Raw genomic sequence first — 19,914 nt, 5'->3', positions numbered from 1 at the left:
ACAGTCGCTCTGCAGTTGGTTGCAGGAGATCTCTTTGGCATTACAGACACCTTCTTAGATCTGTCTCACTCTAGGACCCAGCGGCTACCTCCCTCCGGCTAATTGACACCCAGGCCTGGGTGTTTAAATACTTCCTGTTTGCTATAGGGAGGTGCCGGTGATATTCACATGATCCCTTGTGAAGGCTTAGAGCTGTTGCAGTCTGCTTACTTCCTCTTTGGTGCTAAGCGGTCGTGTGTGTAATCTCTCTGAAGTCAGCTCAAGCTAAGTTAATTCCCCTGTGTCTGTCTCCCCTTGCTGTCTTTAATTGTTAGTGGGGACTGACTAGCTCTCATCCCTCCTTCCCTAGCCAGGATCTAGCTCTAGGGAGATACAGGGTTTTAGGTTCCTGATCGGCGATTGGTGAGAAACCAGTAGGGAAGACAGGGAGATTGTAGCATCGGCGTCTCTGCCTCCTGCTGGGCAGAGACGCCATTCCCCTCACCGCCACGGCCCTGGTCCGGCGTCTTTCGACTCCCGTCCTGCAGCTACTGTGGCGTGCACTGCGCACAGCTTCCCGGGCACTGTGCTTAGGGCACGCGCGCACTCCCTCCCTCTTAAAGGGGCCACGCGCGCCATCCTAAAAAGTCCCCGGCCAATGGCCGGAGGACTTCCCCTATTTAAAGCACCTCCTCCAATATGGAGGTGCCTGTGCAATGATTGTTATTCTGTGTGCTAACACTTGCTTCAGCCCTCAGGTCCCGCTGCCTGTCAGTCCTGCCCGCCAGTCTGCCTGTCAGTCCTGCCCGCCAGCCGGCCTGTCAGTACTGCTCGCCAGTCTGCCTGCCAGTCACCTGCCGTGCCCGCCAGCCTGCTTACCTGGAAGCACCTGCCTGTTCCCTGTCGTGCCTGCCCGCCAGTCTTCCTGGAGCACCTACCTGTTACCTGTCGTGCCCGCCAGCTTGCCTACCCGGAGCACACGTCTGGCTATCTGTTGAACCAGCCTGATTATCTACCCGGACCTCCCGTCAGCCTTCCTGCCGTGCTCATTCGCTGTACCCGTCAGTTCCTGCCATCTGACCCGTGGGAGTCACCTGCTGTCACACAAGGTCGGTCCCAGAGTGGCACCTGGTCCCCCTGCTGATTGAGCCGCCGTGCGACCCTGGTCAGGCCGAGTAGGTACTTAGTCACGCCCCTCTGGTCCCTCCTTGCACCGAAGCACAGAGGTTCCACCACCCGGATCCGTAACAGAGATATCAGATCAGCCTAGGAGGTATCCATCCCCTCTTTCCTTAGTGTCTGGGCTCCCTTCCCCTCATCCCTTTGTCTCGCACTTTGTCTTTCCTACACTGTGTGTGACAGTATAGCGCTCAGCTGCCGGGAGAGAGGTCATCGGAGTTCAATCAGCTGATGAGCTCCAGTGACTTCTCTTACTGCACCGATGCTGCGTGAGAAAATTCTCAGGCAGCGATGGTGCCATGAGAGGTCACCAGAGCTCATCAGCTGACTGAACTCTGATGACCACTCTCCCGGCAGCTCAGTGCTATACACTGACACAGAAGTGATTACACTCCTGTCAGGGTATAGCCTGCTGTCCTCTAGAACAGTCACACCAGTGACTGCTGATGCGACTGCTCTAGAACTGACTCAGATCTTCATGGGACACTCTGGATTATGTCATCACGTCGGACAGGTGAGGGATATGGTTGTTTTTTATTTTTGTTTTTTACAGGTGACAATGGCTTCAGTGGATTAGGCGTTAGGTGAGTATTTTGTTGTTGATTATTTTCTGTTCATTTTTTTTTACAGGGGACAATGGCTTCACCAGATTAGGCGTTAAGTGAGTATGCTGTTTTTCTTTTTAAATAAATGATTAAAACCATGTGGACTTTTATTTCAAATAAAGGATTTTTTTCAGGCTGTGTGTTTATTTCAAAACCTTTACTATGGGGTTAGTAATGGAGGCATCTTATAGACGCCTCTCCATTACTAACCTGGACTTCATGTCAGCTGCCAATACAAGGCTGACATGAACACCCACCCTATTACCCCACTTGCCACCGCACCAGGGCAGGGCTTAGCACCAGATTTGGTGCATCTTATAGATGCGCCATTTCTGGGGCCATTGAAGGCTGATATTATTAGCCTTAGGGGAGGCCAGTATCCATGGCCCCTTCCCTGGCTATTAATATCACCTCACAGCTGTCTGTTTAGCCTTTGCTGGTTAGGTTTTATAGGGGGACCCTATGTCAATTTTTTTCTGGGGTCCCCCTGTAATCTAGCCAGTAAACGCTAAGCAAACAGCTGTGAGCTGTTATTAATAGCCAGGGAACATTTTTGGCTAATGGCCCCTTCCATGGCTAGTTATATCGAGCAATGGGTTGTCATTGGTCAACAATTACAAAGGGAGCTGCCCTCAGAGAATCTTGATGATTTGCCTGAGTGCATTCAGAACATAGTTGCTAACCGTCCAGAAATTCCAGGACAGTCCATAAAAATAGGGCACTTTTTTGCCCTGTCTGTAATTTTTTTTAAGTAGTCTGTGAATTTTTTTTAATCCACCAATTCACAAAAAATAGCCAAAATTCAAATAAATATTCATTTTTATTAATTTATGTTGAAGATATAAGATATAGCTAGCTAGAGCGAAACGTGCGTTGGGCTGTGAGGACTGTGCGCGATCTGAAGCCACCACATACCCATATGTGTCTTTTAACCATTACTTCTGAATATAAATTAGATCTAGGTATCATACAACATTTGCATCTCCCCACAGGGGGCTCATACACTAATACACTTTGTGTTTTAATGTTCTCAGTACCTTACCAATTGTGTATATACCAATACATATTGGGATTTAATCTGGTTAGCACATTTTGCTATTATGTATAGATATCATGCTCTAATCTTTTGGCTCCTGGGCTACATTACCTTGTCTGATTACAACTGTGTGGTAGTCCTTTTTCGCATGTGGTCCTCCATGGGTTTACTCTGTATTTTACTGGTTTTAACATTATTTTCTTTAAACAAAAGTAAATTTTTTAAGAGATCTATATGCACACAATTTTTGTTCGGTTGTTGGATCCATCTCTATGTATCTCTAGTGATATTTATACGGATGCTCACATTTGTTGGTTCTATGAGAATTATGGACTGTAGACTTGTGTAACTTATAATCATAATGATTTATTATGGTCATCTAATGTGTCCATAATATTGTCTGCCCGTGATTTTTTTTCTGTCCAGAAGAAATGAAAAGTCAAGTTGGCCAAAACCGCAGAACGTTCCCCAGACAACCATTAATAACCTCAACGATAGCTGCCAAGGCGTGTAAGTGCGGGGATTTCTGTGCGTGGAGCTTATACTTGACACTGAATAAATTGAGACATTTTGATTCCATTTCCTCCTCATTTCCATATTAACAGGTCTGTCTCTCCTGAGACTGCCATAAGTCAGCATATTGCCTTTTCAGAGAGGAAGAGGACTAGAACTCTGGCGCCACCTATTGGAAGTAGCGATCCTAAGACTATGTTCACAGGTTGCGTTTTTTACGCAGGCAAAACCTGCTCTCTTGGTAGTAAAGAAGCAATGTCAAAAAGCATGTTTTGATGAGATTTTCAAGAGTTTTTATAATAATACATACTAATACTATTGACTTTTAGGATTGCTACGTCCAATAGGTGGCACTGCTATAGGTAGCACTAGCGTTCTAGTCTTCGTCCTCTCTGAAGAGGCAATTTGCATATTTCACTTCCCAGAGGAGCATGCATGGCCTATAAGTCTCCTCACTCTGACATGAGGAGAAACTTTACCCCTTAGATTCTCTAGGTCAGACACTTTCCTTCCTTGGTGCTGTAATGCCGGTGCTGAGGAGAGCTCACACATACGTCGTCAGCCTGTGCTGGATGCAGAGGAGGAAACGTGCCGCCTCCACAGCATCCTGACTGATGCACAACAGGAACCAGCTACAGCACAGTTACCATAGAGACCAGCAGCCTGGACGCAGTAGGGGCTGTGATATGAACTTGCGTCAGGAAGCCACGCCTTCATGTTTCTATGGTGGAAAAAGTACCGGTTTACAGTGCTGTGTCTTAACCTCTTGTGTCCCTCCGCACTGCCATGGAGTGCCCGCACCTTACCGCCAGTGTGTGCATAGTACCGGACGCCGCCGCTTTCCCCAGCGGCTGCCCCTCCTCGTGGTGCTGCAGTGGTGAGTTGTGTTACTGCTCCCCATGCGCCACCCGCTGGAGAAGCAGCGCCGCCTGGCTGTGGCGCTCAGGAAAGTCCCGGGTCTGGGCACGGCCTAGTGTGGGGTTTGTTATTGTGTAGAGAACAGAGCCCTCATTACCGGAAGCTCTGACCTACCGGGCATGGCAGGGGGATAGCTGTCACGATAGTAGTAGCGACACACACACGATATGAGTCACGTGTATTCCAGTGAAGACCTCTGTGCGGGGCCGCATTGTTCCTGGCTGTGTTGTGAACACTGGCTGGGGCCATGTACAGGCGGGGGACGACCCTCCCTCTCCAGCCTGTGGGCACATGGGGCACTATTGCCACGGTGTCCTGTGCCGGCCTGTAAGGTGGCATACACCTGATGTGCCGCTCTCCCTTTGTTTCCTCGGTGGGGTTTGGGGGATGGAGGGGCTGCCTGCACGTGAGCACGGCGCATTGTAGCTGTATCTGCAGTGGTGGCACAGCCTGAATCCTGATTTCCTAGGGCGAGGCTGCCACGTAGGTGCCCCTGTACCCTCCTCAATATAATGGTGGATTTCTTAGTTTGTCATATCACTAGGAAGCCTCGCACTTATACCAGGTGTACTGGTCATACTAACAGGAAGGCTCGCACTTATACCAGGTGTACTGGTCATACTAACAGGAAGGCTCACACATATACCAGGTGTACTGGTCATATTAACAGGAAGGCTCACACATATACCAGGTGTACTGGTCATATTAACAGGAAGCCTCACACATACAGTCATGGCCAAAAGTATTGAGAATGAGACAAATAGTAATTTTTCCAAAGTTTACTGCTTCATTTTTTGTAATGGCAATTTGCATATACTCATGAATGTTAAAGAGTGATCAGCTTAACAGCAATTACTGTACTTGCAAAGTCAATATTTGCCCAGAAAATGAACTTTAACCCCCAAAACACATTTCAACATCATTGCAGTCCTGCCTTAAAAGGAGCAGCTAACATCATTTTAGCGATTGATCCATTAACACAGGTGTGGGTGTTGATGAGGACAGGGCTGGCGATCAATCAGTCATGATTAAGTAAGGATGACATCACTGGACACTTTAAAAGGAGGCTGGTTCTTGGTATCATTGTTTCTCTTCAGTTAACCATGGTTATCTCTAAAGAAACACGTGCAGCCATCATTGCACTGCACAAAAATGGCCTAACAGGGAAGAGTATCGCAGCTACAAAGATTGCAACTCAGTCAACAATCTATCGCATCATCAAGAACTTCAAGGAGAGAGCTTCCATTGTTGTCAAAAAGGCTCCAGGGCGCCCAAGAAAGACCAGCAAGCGCCAGGACCGTATCTTAAAACTGTTTCAGCTGCGGGATCGGACTACCAGCAGTGCCGAGCTTGCTCAGGAATGGCAGCAGGCTGGTGTGAGTGCTTCTGCATTCACTGTGAGGCGGAGAATCTTTGAGCAAGGGCTGGTTTCAAGGAGGGCAGCAAAGAAGCCACTTCTCTCCAGAAAAAACATCAGGGACCGACTGATATTCTGCAAAAGGTACAGGGAGTGGACTGCTGAGGACTGGGGCAAAGTCATTTTCTCTGATGAATCCCCTTTTCGATTGTTTGGGACATCTGGAAAACAGCTTATTCGGAGAAGAAGAGGTGAGCGCTACCACCAGTCTTGTCTCATGCCAACTGTAAAGCATCCTGAAACCATTCATGTGTGGGGTTGCTTCTCAGCCAAGGGAATCGGCTCACTCACAGTCTTGCCTAAAGACACAGCCATGAATAAAGAATGGTACCAGAATGTCCTCCAAGAGCAACTTCTCCCAACCGTCCAAGAGCAGTTTGGCGCCCAACAATGCCCTTTCCAGCATGATGGAGCACCTTGCCATAAAGCAAAAGTGATAACTAAATGGCTCATGGAACAAAACATAGAGATTTTGGGTCCATGGCCTGGAAACTCCCCAGATCTTAATCCCATTGAGAACTTGTGGTCAATCATCAAGAGACGGGTGGACAAACAAAAACCAACAAATTCTGGCAAAATGCAAGCATTGATTATGCAAGAATGGACTGCTATCAGTCAGGATTTGGTCCAAAAGTTGATTGAGAGCATGCCAGGGAGAATTACAGAGGTCTTGAAGAAGAAGGGGCAACACTGCAAATATTGACTTGCTGCATTAACTCATTCTAACTGTCAATATAACCTATTGGTACTCATAATATGATTGCAATTATATTTCTGTATGTGATATAAACATCAGACAAACACTAATAAAAACCAGAGGCCAGCAGATCATGTGAAAATATAATTTTGGGGTCATTCTCAAAACTTTTGGCCATGACTGTATACCAGGTGTACTGGTCATACTAACAGGAAGGCTCACACACATACCAGGTGTACTGGTCATATTAACAGGAAGGCTCACACATATACCAGGTATACTGGTCATATTAATAGGAAATCTCACGCATATACCAGGTGTACTGGTCATACTAACAGGAAGGCTCACACATATACCTGGTGTACTGGTCATACTAACAGGAAGGCTCACACACATACCAGGTGTACTGGTCATATTAACAGGAAGGCTCACACATATACCAGGTATACTGGTCATATTAATAGGAAATCTCACGCATATACCAGGTGTACTGGTCATATTAACAGGAAGGCTCACACGTATACCAGGTGTACTGGTCATACTAACAGGAAGGCTCACACATATGCCAGGTGCACTGGTCATATTAATAGGAAATCTCACACGTATGCCAGGTGTACTGGTCATACTAACAGGAAGGCTCACACGTATACCAGATGTACTGGTCATACTAACAGGAAGGCTCACACGTATACCAGGTGTACTGGTCATATTAACAGGAAGGCTCACATGTATACCAGGTGTACTATTCATATCAATAGGAATGCTCACACGTATACCAGGCGTACTGGTCATATTAATAGGAAATCTCACACGTATACTTTCTTGTACTGCTATTACTTTTTGCACATCCTCCATTACTTTAAGATTTGGGGGCCCTGGCAGAACGTTGCCCTATTGCTTCAATCAGGTTAGATAAAGCTGCATTAAGGTGGCTTTTTCTAGCCTTTTTTTCCCCTTTGAGCCGGGAGCTATCATTCAGTACAGGTCAGATGAGAAGCTGTTATTCCTCCAGCATACCAGATGTTGGCATTTGGTCAGGACTACAGAAGAGCCTTCACCTCTCACCCGCATCACCCTGGTTTGTGGAGCCTCGTATCACTGTACTGTAAAAGATTCGGTTAGTTCGGAAAAAATACTGACATTAATTGCAGCTCTGTAACTCCTTACTCGCGTGATGGACTACAAGTGCCAGTACTGCAGAGGGACAATCTTAAGAATCATGGGGGCTAAGGGCAGAAAATAGTAATAAATGGTGAATTGCCTCAGAGTCTAGTGTTATCCTATTGTCAGTACGCCATGGGGCACGGCTGTGGGACCCCAGCTCCACTCTATTCTCTGCCTGTTAGGGCCAAAATTGCACAAGCTGACAGGGGCTGTTAAATTGGTGGTAATTTACTACCTTGGGCAGGCAGGCCGCTATGTGCGCAGAACGACTGTTAATACAACTTTCAGTGCACCTCGGACATCGTTATCGACAGCACATTTCCTACCCATAACATCACAACGGCGGCATGTTTACACAAGCTCACATTTCACATTTATTGGCTCGTCTAAATGAGCTTTTAACCAATGACGATCGACACAGTAACATCTACCATTATCAGACTGTTTAGGGCATGTTCAGTATTTTACATCAATATTTATAAGCCAAAAACAGGAGTGGAACAATCAGAAGAAAGGTATAATAGAAACACGTCACCACTTCTGTATTTATCACCCGCTCCTGGTTTGGCTTACAAATACGTTCAGTATTTTACATCAGTAAGCTCACACTGATCATTTTGATGCAGTTTTTGGCACAAATTTTGCCCGAAAATCTACATAAAAATGCTCTGTAAATGGGCTTGCGACAAGCTATGTTGCATTTGTTTGAGAGGTATTTTCACATGTGGGAGAAATAGACGTGTCAATTCTTCTGCTTGTTACCGTGCATAAAGCTAATTTTGCTTTTTTATTATGCTTGTATTTTAAACAAGGATTTTGCCGTGGCAGTGTACCAGAAAACATCCCGTTGCTTCAACCCATTAAAGGGAATGTGTCATCCCCTGGCACTTATCTGACCTCTAATATGGGCATACAGGTGATAGAAATGTATATCTACACCTACCTGTATGCCTCATATTAGAGGTCTTGTTGCTGTGAAATGTCTTTTTATTCCTACAAGTTTCTGATGTGTTCCAGTCCTGGGGACTGGAAGAAATCCTTACCTACTGTGGTAATTACAGTGTTTCCCCCCTCCCCTGCGTGTCACTGTGCCCTGTGATGTGCAGTTGCAGCAGCCAAATCCAGGCACTGTGACATGCAGGGGAGGGGGGAAACATTGTAATTACCACTGGAGGCGGGGATTTCTTGTGGGCCCCGGGACTGGAACACATCAGAAACTTGTATAAATAAAAAGACATTTCACAGCAACAAGACCTCTATTATGAGGCATACAGGTAGGTGTAGATATACATTTCTATCACCTGTATGCCCATATTAGAGGTCAGATAAGTGCCAGGGAGTGACAGATTCCCTTTAAACATGCATCAAATTCCACACTGAAAAAAGGCATCAAAAACCTTCTTACAGTTGCTAAAGTTCTTACAAAAACAAAATATTTTTTAAATGTGGATTTTTAAGTCTGGAAACTTCCCTCTGAAGAGTTCTGTCTGAACGTACCTTGAAGTGCCCTTTTCCCTGTTATTTGCAGCAGAAGTTCTCCTTTTCTTCTCACTGTATGTTTTTGCATCTATTGTAGTTTGCCGCTCTAACAAAAGCCCATGGGTCTGTCTGACTTGTTCCAGTGTCCACTGTGGACGGTAAGTGCTGTAAATTATATTAATCCAACATCTGTCGGGTACTGTGATATGAAATATTCTGGATTAACAATAAGGGGAGTTTGAAATAAATGTTGTGGTGTCCCAAAGGCTTGAGAACTGGGTTTCCCTGCGTGATTTTTTTTTTATCCATAACCCCCATAGAACTGAATAAGCTGCTTGTCATTTCAATTCAGTAAAGCAAGTCTTGTTATCCTGATAGGTAGGAGCCAGTAGGTGTTCTTGCATGTCCGGTAGGGGTGTCTGCCTGCACATTGCCTCCTTTCCCTAGTTCCAGTGATGTATTGTCAGATTTGACGGTCCTAATTTAAAGCCACTCTGGCACAGACCAGGCTGCAGCTGTACGGCTGTGGCTCTACAGCAATGTCGTGACTAACCTATAACCTAACATCTTCATCCAGACAAAGCAGATATCCGTTTGAGTTGGATGCCAATTGTTCTATATTAAAGTGAATCTGTCACCGAGTTTTTGCTACCACATGTGAGAGCAGCATAATGTAGGAACAGAGACCCTGATTCCAGCGATGTGTCACTTACTGGGCTGCTTGCTGCTATCCCTGTTTTATCTGCTGCATATTCAACACTTCTCTGAATGCTGAGCTCTGTATAACTCTGCCCACAACAGTGTTTGGCAGCTTTCTGCTTACGTTGTGCATAGGCAGTAAACTGACAATCAGTGATGGGGGTGCAGGGTTGGACTACCTGGCAGCAGGTTTACTAGTCCTCTATTAATGATCTCCTGCTGGTAACCAGTGATTTTAAAACACTGCACTAAGCAGCTCAGTAAGTGATACATTGCTGGAGTCAGTCTCAACCCCTACATAATTCTGCTCTTAGATTAGCTATCAAAAACCCAGTGGCAGATTCTCTTTAAGGGAAAAATTTCCCCTGACGCCAGCAATTTCTAGATAGTTTAGTAGGGCTGTTTCTCCAGTAAGGGCATGTATTCTGTATGCTGTTCAAATTGACTTATTGTTTAATAGATGGAGAGAAGAATGTTAAACTGGAATTATGACACCAGTATGATCAGAGCATGAGAGTACATTTAGCTGTACTGAATTAGGCCCGTCAGTGCACTTTAACGAGCACCAATCGACTATTTAGCAAGTCCATCAGTGTTCGGTGAATGGTGTGTTTCCACAGGCCAATAAATAATAATGGGCACACAATGATCACTTAGGCCATTGTTTTTCCCCATACAGTAGGATGTTATCAGCAATACGTGCCCTGATTACATGACCGATATGCTGATGATAATAATGATTTTGTTTTGCTCATTCAACTGGTGATTGCTGGGATATTTACACGGTCCGATAATTGGATATGAGTGTTCCTACATGATTATCAGGAGTTCTAAATGCTCCATGAAATGGGAGATCCATGTATAGTCACTGAGTGTTCAGCTCTTACTGGGTGTTAGAACTTTCTGGTCTATGAATGTTATTGATGTCAATACTATGCATAGAAGTGTAGATGTGCTTGAATGCACTTTATGAGAAGTGAGTGAAACCTCTATAACAAAAAGATGCAAAATGTTCCTGATGAGAAAAAATTGTTCTCCCTGTGTGATTGTTTCCATGTGATGAACAGATACGTGAATGGTCATGCAAAGAAACATTACGAGGAAGCCCAAACACCACTGTCCAACCACAAGCAACAAGAAAAGTTAGAGAAAGAGAAAACCCAACACACGGTGTGTATGGACTGCAGCAGCTACAGCACATATTGGTGAGGCTCAGTCTTTTTTATACACTTTTCTTAAAGGGAATGTCTCATTGTTCTTACTTACATTATCTTAGTGGTTACTTCAAGTTGAAGGGTTGTTCCGAAGTTATCCCTTTTAAATATCTTATTGATCACTGGGGGCTTGACAGCAGTGCCCCCAACGATCCCAAGAATAAGCCTCTGAGACCCAGGCTATACAGAGCCCCAACTTGAATGGAGTGGAGGTGCATATGCTCAATCTCCACACAATTGATTGTAGTAGGCTGAGTTCACACGATGCGTATTTCATGCGTTTCCGCGGCGTTTTTGCAGTTGCGTAAACGCCGCGGAAACGCATGAAAAACGCATGGTAGAAGGGAAGCAATGTTCCCCAATGGAAATCCGCATGTGCTGTGCCCATGATGCGGATTTTTCCGCAGCGTTAACGCTGCGGTCAAAAATCCGCAGCATGTCAATTAATTTTGCGGAAACGCGGCGATTTCGCCGCCATTGACTTGCATTAGAACGCGCCAATTCCGCAAGACAGCATTTGTACTTGCGTTATTGGCGCGTTCTAATATGCGGATGGTACCCGGGTGTGGAGGAGAGGAGAGTCTCATCCACACCCGGGTACCATTAAAAAAGCTGAAAAAAAAGAATAAAATAAAAAATAAATGTATTCTTACCTTCTGTCGGCCCGCGCAGCGCTCCCGCTTGGTTCCCGGCACTTGCAGTGAGTTGTAGGACCTGCGGTGACGTCAGAGTCATGTGACGGGTCACGTGACGCTGACGTCGGCAGGTCTTTCAATTCAAAGTTTCCGGGAACTTTGTAAAGCAGGACAGCGCGGGCCATCAGAGGTAAGTATATACACTCTCTCGGGTCACACTATATAAATCCATGCTGTTTGCATGGATTTATATAGTGTGACCTAGTTGTCAAGCACTTTCCAAGTGATGCTAAAATCGCCTGGAAAGCGCTTGTCAATCTGCATGCGGAAACGCATGTCAATCTGCATGTGGATCCGCATGTATTCTGCAGGAAAAACGCATGCACAATCTGCATGCGTTTTTTCTGCCAGGGAGATGCAGAAATGATGCAGAAATTTTCTGCTTCATTTCTGCATCGTGTGCACATACCCTTACTGTCAGAAAAAGCAGAGTAGAACAGAAGGAGCAAGCACAGCCAGGGGTAGTGTGCTATAAGAGATACAGTATATCACAAAAGTGAGTACACCCCTCACATTTTTGTAAATATTTTATTAATATTTTTTCATGGGACAATACTGAAGACTTGACACTTTGGCACAATGTAAAGTTGTCAGTGTACAGCTTGTATAATAATGTAAATTTGGTGCCCTCTAAATAACTCAACACACAGCCATTAGTGTCTAAACTGCTGGCAACAAATATACCCCCAAGTGAAAATGGCCAAATTGTGCCCAAAGTGTCAGTATTTTGTGTGGCCACCATTATTTTCAAGAACTGCCTTAATTCTCATGGGCATGGAGAGCACTAGAGCATCACAGGTTGCACTGGAATCCTCTTCCACTCCTCCATGATGACATAACAGAGCTGGTTGATGTTAGAGACCTTGCGCTCCCCACCTTCCATTTGAGGATGCCCTACAGACAGATGGTCAATAAGGTTTAGGTCTGGAGACATGCTTGGTCAGTCCAGCACCTTAACCCTCAGTTTCTTTAGCAAAGCAGTGGTAGTCTTGGGGGTGGTTTGGGGGTCTTCGTCATGCTGGAATACTGCCTCGCGCCCAGTTTCTGAAGGAAGGGGATCATGCTTTGCTTCAGTATGTCACAGTACATGTTGGCATTCGTGGTTACCTCAATGAACTGTAGCTCCCCACAGATGGCAGCACTCATGCATCCCCAAACCATGACACTCCCACCACTATGCTCGACTGTAGGCAACACACTTGTCTTTGTACTCCTCTCCTGTAGGCAACATACTTGTCTTTGTACTCATCTCCTGGTTGCCGCTACACACGCTTGACACCATCTGAACCAAATAAATTTATCTTGGTCTCATCAGACCACAGAACATGGTTCCAGTAATCCATGTCCTTAGTCTGCTTGTCTTCAGCAAACTGTTTGCTTGCTTTCTTGTGCATCATCTTTGGAAGAGGCTTCCTTCTGGAACGACAGGCATTCAGACCAATTTGATGCAGTGTGCGACATATGGTCAAAGAACTGACAGGCGGACCACCTACCCCTTTAACTTTTGCAGCAATGCAGGCGGCACTCAGACATCTATTATGAAAAGACAACCTCTGGATATGACGCTGAACACGTACTCAACTTTTTTGGTTGACCATGGCGAGGCCCGTGGAACCTGTCTTGTTAAACCGCTGTATGGTCTGGGCCACCATGCTGCAGCTCAGTTTCATCTTTATGTACAGCAACAATTCTTTTTTTCAGATCCTCAGTCAGTTCTTTGCCATGGGAAGCCATGTTGAACTTCCAGTGACCAGTATGAGAGAGTGTGAGCATGATAACACCAAATTTACCACACCTGCTCCCCTTTCACACCTGAGACATTGTAACACTGAGTCACATGACACCGGGGAGGGAAAATGGCTAATTGGGCACAATTTGTTATTTTTACTTAGGGGTGTACTCACTTTTGATGCCGGCAGTTTAGACATTAATGGCTGTGTGTTGACATATTTAGAGGGCACAGCTAATTTACACTGTAAGAGCTCACTCTCACTTTTGAATAAATTGGACGAATGCAATCCGATAAAAAATCTAATTGCATTCGGACCAATTTAATCCTATGATTGTGTGCTCAGTGGCGTTTTTTTTCCAGCTCCGATCGGATTGCGATTAGGCTGGAAAAAAATCGCAGTCTGCTGGGTGCGTGTGAAACATCGCACTGCACTCAGATATCACCCGAGTGCAGTGCAGCAACAGAGGAGATGGAGAAATTAATTTCTCTGTCCCCTTCTCAGCTGTGCTGCAATCCTCTCTGTGCGAGATGATCGGAGCACATAGCACTGACACTTGCCTCCCACTCGCAGCAGAGCAGGAGCTGAATGTCATTACCACTACTATACATAATGCCCCCATCGATTTAAAGAGTGGAAAGAAGTGTTTTTGTAATTACCTTGTGTTGTCATTCTTGCCTGTGAGCGGCGCTATCGCTGACCTCTTACTAGGCATCACGTGACCCCCGGCTGCCGTCGGCTCCGACATCCGCTGATGTCACGTCAAGTTTCGGCTGTAGCCGTGCGTGACCCAGTGACGCGCTCCCCCTGATTGATGGTCTGTGGGCGGTGTTTCACCGCACGCCACAGCCCAGCATCCACCGTTCGCTTTCCCTCTCCTCTGCATTCAATGGGAAAGCGCGCAGTGGATCTTTAAATCACAGTGGGCATTATGTATAGTGGTGGACAACCTCTTTCAGCTTCTTGTGACTGCTTTCAAGATTTTGGATAGGAACCAGAATAAAAAATATATACATGATTTATTTTTAATCCACGTCTATTTTGCTGCTTGTAGTTACCGTTGTGATGACTTTGTGGTTAATGACACAAAGTTATGTTTGGTGCAGAAAGTTCGGGAACACTTGCAAAACTTGGAAAAGTGAGTAGAAAAATAAAACCTATTTTTTTCCTTGTCTTTAGTTGCATTTACTGGCTAAAATGTGAAGTTTATCTCAAGACAGAAGTTGATCATGCAGCTTTTCACATTGATTGGCGCATGGCTATACTGGATAGAGCGCAATCCTGAGGGCAATACAAGCTATGTATAGGTTTTCAGCTTCTACATATGAGCTGTGTCTTCATTCACTAACAGTAATCCAATTGCTTCAAAATAGTGAGAGACTGAATAAATTATGTGCTGCTCAGTACATGGAGTGTGGGGAAAACAGATGAAAGAAGGGACCAGACTCTGAGGAAAATTGTGGGCATGGAGAACTGAGGAAAGATACATTAATGAAGTGATGTAGATATGCAGAAAGAAAAAAATGGAGTAAGCTACTCTCACCAAGGAAATAGAAAGTTGTATACAAAATCAAAATACTTTATTATTGCATAAAAAATCACAGGAATGGTATACCATGAGGTCAATCAAGAAACAATACAAAAAAACACTGAAGCAGGATGATCCCCACATAGATTTGGGGAAATCACAAATATTATGCAAGGAACAGCCATCCAAAGCCAATATAGATAGTATGACAGTGTCAGTTAGACAGAAAATTGTATCTAAAATCTGTATATGGAAAAAAGTGCAAGTGCAAAAAAACATAAGGCAATTCAGCCTTTTTAATGTATAAACATATGCAAATGTATCCAAACTCCTGAATGAATAAAGTGACAAGTGCAGCAGGATTGAGCAGCCAATAGATATCGGCAGGAAGATTGATTAAACATCAGCGACTTGAGAATTAAAGAATTTGGCTAATGGATGTATAAATGATGCTCACAATTCCAAAATAAAGTGGCAAGTGCAAATTTGGTATGAGTGAGTGAAGAGTAAACTCCGAACGCTAATATGCATAAAGTATTCCCAGAGATTGCCCACTGTGTTCAGATGTAAAGCGGCTTCAAAAAATATAAACAGTAATGCTTACCCATGTAGATGAGAGAGGGGGGATCACCTGCCCATGCCCCGACAGGCGTTTTGCCTGCTGCTTTTAGGAGCCCAATATACTTCTGTGCCATGTCCTATTTTAGATTGTTGTAATGAAGTGATGTGTACTTATAAATATGTCTAAATTTTTATATATGCAATAAATAAGCATTATTCACCTTAAATCTGTATACCCCTTTAACAAACAGTTGAAAACTATCATTTTGTAGTATTCAGAAGCAGGGCAAAAGAGATCAGTGCACAATATATGTGAAATCAACCTGCTTAATTGAAATTTGTAAGCAGGATATTGCACCCCAAACTATTTATATGTGCATGTAGCGCTTTCAAAGAGAAGTCAGCAATACATTCACATGGACAGTCCGTTACTCCGTTAACGAGAAATCACTGTTTGAATTGATATAGGAATGGCTATGGTAGATCTGAAGCCTCTGTCACTCTAGCTCTATTCCCTGCCCAACGCTGCTCCTCCTGCTTGACTGAAGTCACACAGCATAGAGGCTGTCAGACCAACAGGAGTAGATGGCGCTGGGTAGAGATTAAGGCTGGAGTGATGGAGGCTTCAGAACTTCCAATAGCTCTTCAGCCTCATTTGCAAATCGATTCAAACACTGATTTCTCATTAAAGGAGTAACAGACTGTCCATGTTAATGTATTGCTGACTTCTCTTTGAAAGTGCTACATACACATATTAAGAGTATGAGGTGGGTGAAATACTGTTTAAAGTCCCAAGGATAGCAGTGACCTTCTCAGGCTCTTGTCATGAATCATGAAATCTGTATTATGTTGGTAATAATTTCAGTAATATAGTCAATAGGTTTTGTTTCTGTGGACCTGTCAGTAATTGTATCTTTTGTCAGCTCTGCTTTCACAGTAGAAAGGCATAGGAAGAGAAAGTTATTGGATAATCCGTCACTGAATAAGAAAACGCTCAAAATAAATGTAAGCACTTGAACTATCTTGCTGACTTTGGCTCATTTTATGTCGTCTTTGTTTTTATTACGTGCAGAGAAGGTCATCAAAAAGATAAAAGGATCCTACAGAAAATTTCATTCCCGTTATATGTTTTTTCCCAATGTATAACTTTTAGAATTCAGTAATGTAACATATACCATTTTTTGGGTAATGCCTTCTGAGACATATGCTTGTAAGAAAATCCTCCATATTGAGCATTATGGAAATAAAAAGAATAAAGTTACTGGATCAGAGATGAGTGTGGTTACAAACATTTTCTGCTTTTATCGTGTGTGTGTGTGTTACATCAGAGCTGACAGCGCTGTGACAAGCGTTTTGCAACTGCAGATGTTTTTCTAATGAGACAAAGTTCCGATATACTGCCCTTTACCCCACACTGACTGCTGTAAGATGAAAGCACACTCATCTCTGCTTGTAATCACACACAGCTCTGCAGGATTGTCATTACAAGTGTGACACAGGAGAAAGCCTGCTCTAAGCCATTGGAGGATGTTCTTTTTTCTCCTTGTTGCTGCCTGCCTTTATTTGGTCATCGTCACACAGGAAAAGAAATACACTTGTAGCTTAAGTGAAATCGCAATTTTGGAGCGTCTTTTCTTATAATTCTGTTATGTTCCTCTTGTTATTCCTCCTAGAAATGTATAAATGAATTGTCAACTGGCTGTTACTTTTCCTTTTGTTAAAGGCGGGCATCACACATCATGTTTCACAATCTAAGTACGTTCCACAATGCCTCTGAGGATGTAAAGTTCGGGGGCAGCCGATCCGTGCAACGCTGTCTGTACCTCATGTGTGCCATGATTGGAAAATGTCCGACTGTGTAGGGACACCCCTCCCAACTGGTGACTCCTAGTTGTCAATTTATTCCTAACTTAGAAGGCATAACAGAAGAATCACAAAACTGAGAAAAGTTGTCTAATTTTATTTGAAATAAAAGTATTTACAAAAATGTATGTCAGGGGAGCAGACAGGTTCTCTATAAGCTGCATGATTACCAGGACTGTGGAGTCTGTAAGCCAAACCTCCGACTCCAACTCTGACTTCTCAATTTCCATGACACCGACTCCAACTCCGACTCCACAACTCCCTCATACATGGCTCATGTTTAAGTGATAAATTTACTGTAGCACAGATTCATCTCAGCTAAAAGTCTAGACCGTTAGATCAGTAATAGGACGGACATTTATAGGACATTTCATAACTTTCCCAAATTCTTATGAAAAAATATTCCCCACAAACTGCATTGAACTACTGTACCCAATTTATTATATATTTTAGGAGTTGGAGTTGGTCTATTTTATACCGACTCCACCAAAATGGACTCCGACTCCACAGCCTTGATGATTACTACAACATAGGTTTACTGTAATAACATTCATACATGTCTCTGTAATGTATATATTCCAATATTCAATTTCTACTTAACGATTTTCTTTTATTCACAAGGGAAGTACCTCTGCAATTTGTGCCACTGGTTTACGAAATTTGGGAAATACCTGTTTTATGAATGCAATACTCCAGTCACTCAGGTAAAGACAATATATATATATATATATATATATATATATATATATATAATTTTAGCTGAATCTCCCAATATAGACTGTTATGCTGGGAGCTGCGGATGATGGTATGTTTTTGCAAGTTGCAGTATTATATGAAGATTCAAGTATTACATGGATTGAACAGGTTGCCAAAGCTATAGCCATAACTCTAAGTATAATATACAAACAATACTTATACCATGTACCCTTATATACTAACCTATATAATCATTAAAAAAAAAAACAATTCCTCAAAATAATGAAGTGTAAGGCACAAAAATCCCCAGACTAAACCACATCTTCATTAATACCCTGTGAGAAGGTCACTGGTAAAATACTGGAGGGGAGATATGAGTCACTGAGGATGTTGCTTCCAGGTTATGTCACTGCGGCTATGCTTCAGAATGGTATGTGCTTCGAGGGGTTAATTGTCCATAATAGTGCTGGCTTTTGGTGAACAGCTGAAGAGTGGGTGGGAGACTGTTCACCATATCTCCACCCCAGGGTGTGGTCCAGAAGGTAAATGTGAAGCCTTTTGACTCGTTCGGTGTGTCTGTAGATGAAATCTCCAGAGCTGTGCTAGTGTTATAGAGCTAAACCTAGTTTTTTTTTTATCCCTGAGCGGACAATCTCCGCAGTCACACAAACTGTACTGTATGCTATTTTGTTTTTCCCGTTATCCCACAAGGGCCATGTATGTTTTTACCTAATGTTGGACTGTTTATGCAGCATGTTTTTTAATACACCAGTGGAAAGCCTAAATGGAAAGCGTTCCTATGGCTGCCTGTTTGATCAACTGAGTGATTCAATCCACCACAACACCTAAAATGAAATACACAGTATTAGTGTAGAGACAAGAATACAGATAAACAGGATGGGAAAAATCTGGACAAAAATATTCTCCCTGAAATTTCAGTGACTGCCACAAGATGGCAGTCTATAACCACAAGTGAAAAAAAACCATAAATATTAGTGCACTGTCAAGAAGAAATAATATAGCCTTGGGGTAATAAAGTAAAACCAAGGGATTTAAGATACCAGTTAACGCCACAAACATGTCTGGGGTCCCAAAATAAATCTCTCAGAAAGGTGATCACAATAGGAAAAAGATAGTAAACACCCCTTGAACAGATACATAAATAAGTTACCATAGTACAATTACAAGTTACCATAATACACTCTGTGTCATAAGGTATAACAGGGAGCCAGGGACCCACAACACCCGATGCATGTTCCTCTTGGAACGCTTCGTCCAAGGTTCAGTGTTGTGGTATAATGGTTTATCCCCGCACTTTATTCGCCTATGTATTTTGTCTGAACATCATTTGTCTTTTCAGCAACATTCAACAGTTTAGCTGCTATTTCATAGAGCTGCCAGCAGTAGAGCTACGGAATGGGAAAACCGCGGGACGTCGGACTTACCACACAAGGAGTCAAGGGGAAGTTAATGTGTGAGTCCTATCTGAGTTTATAATATTAGCAGTTACCTTTAGTTTGGACTAATACCATCATCTAAACCAAGGCTTTTCAAGCTTTTCTCTTGTTGTCTTTCCAGCCAAAACATGGTGATGCCTTGGCTTCATTAGGTGAATATAAATATAGAAAACCTCAGCACCGACACAAAGCAAATAGATTATTCTTGCTTGCAAAAAAATCAGATTTATTTTCAGATTCGGCACCAAAGATGAAAAACAGATGACATCCAACTTTTCGACCTGTGAGAGGTCTTTGTCAAGAACATCTGTGATATACAAACATATGTACCTCATCTTGCCCTCTTCACTCCTTCTTCCATCTTTCCTCATCAAAACGTTGGACGCTATCTGTTCCTTATCTTTCGTGCCGAATGTGATAATGAATCTGATTTTTTTTTCAAGCAAGAATAATCGATTTAATTTGTCAGTGCTGAGGTTCTCTA

At 43.5% G+C, this 19,914-nt stretch overlaps 1 protein-coding gene across 1 annotated transcript in view; it reads left to right on the top strand.

The window, feature by feature from the left end:
• Positions 1-3,967: 3,967 nt before the first annotated feature.
• Positions 3,968-19,914, top strand: part of USP3 (ubiquitin specific peptidase 3) — a 31,956-nt gene continuing 16,009 nt past the window's right edge. The window contains exons 1-7 of the mRNA XM_073652707.1: positions 3,968-4,189; positions 9,085-9,145; positions 10,754-10,891; positions 14,380-14,463; positions 16,338-16,419; positions 17,899-17,981; positions 19,334-19,447. Coding sequence (XP_073508808.1) covers positions 4,099-4,189; positions 9,085-9,145; positions 10,754-10,891; positions 14,380-14,463; positions 16,338-16,419; positions 17,899-17,981; positions 19,334-19,447 — 653 coding nt within the window. The 5' untranslated portion in view covers positions 3,968-4,098. The remainder of the gene's footprint in view (positions 4,190-9,084; positions 9,146-10,753; positions 10,892-14,379; positions 14,464-16,337; positions 16,420-17,898; positions 17,982-19,333; positions 19,448-19,914) is intronic.

Source organism: Phyllobates terribilis, unplaced genomic scaffold (genome assembly GCF_046119375.1).
Source record: "Phyllobates terribilis strain yellow unplaced genomic scaffold, ASM4611937v1 Scaffold_11__3_contigs__length_659146591, whole genome shotgun sequence".
Taxonomy (NCBI): domain Eukaryota; kingdom Metazoa; phylum Chordata; class Amphibia; order Anura; family Dendrobatidae; genus Phyllobates; species Phyllobates terribilis.
Note: the sequence above shows the minus strand (reverse complement) of the source record. Positions and strands in the feature narration are given on the sequence as shown.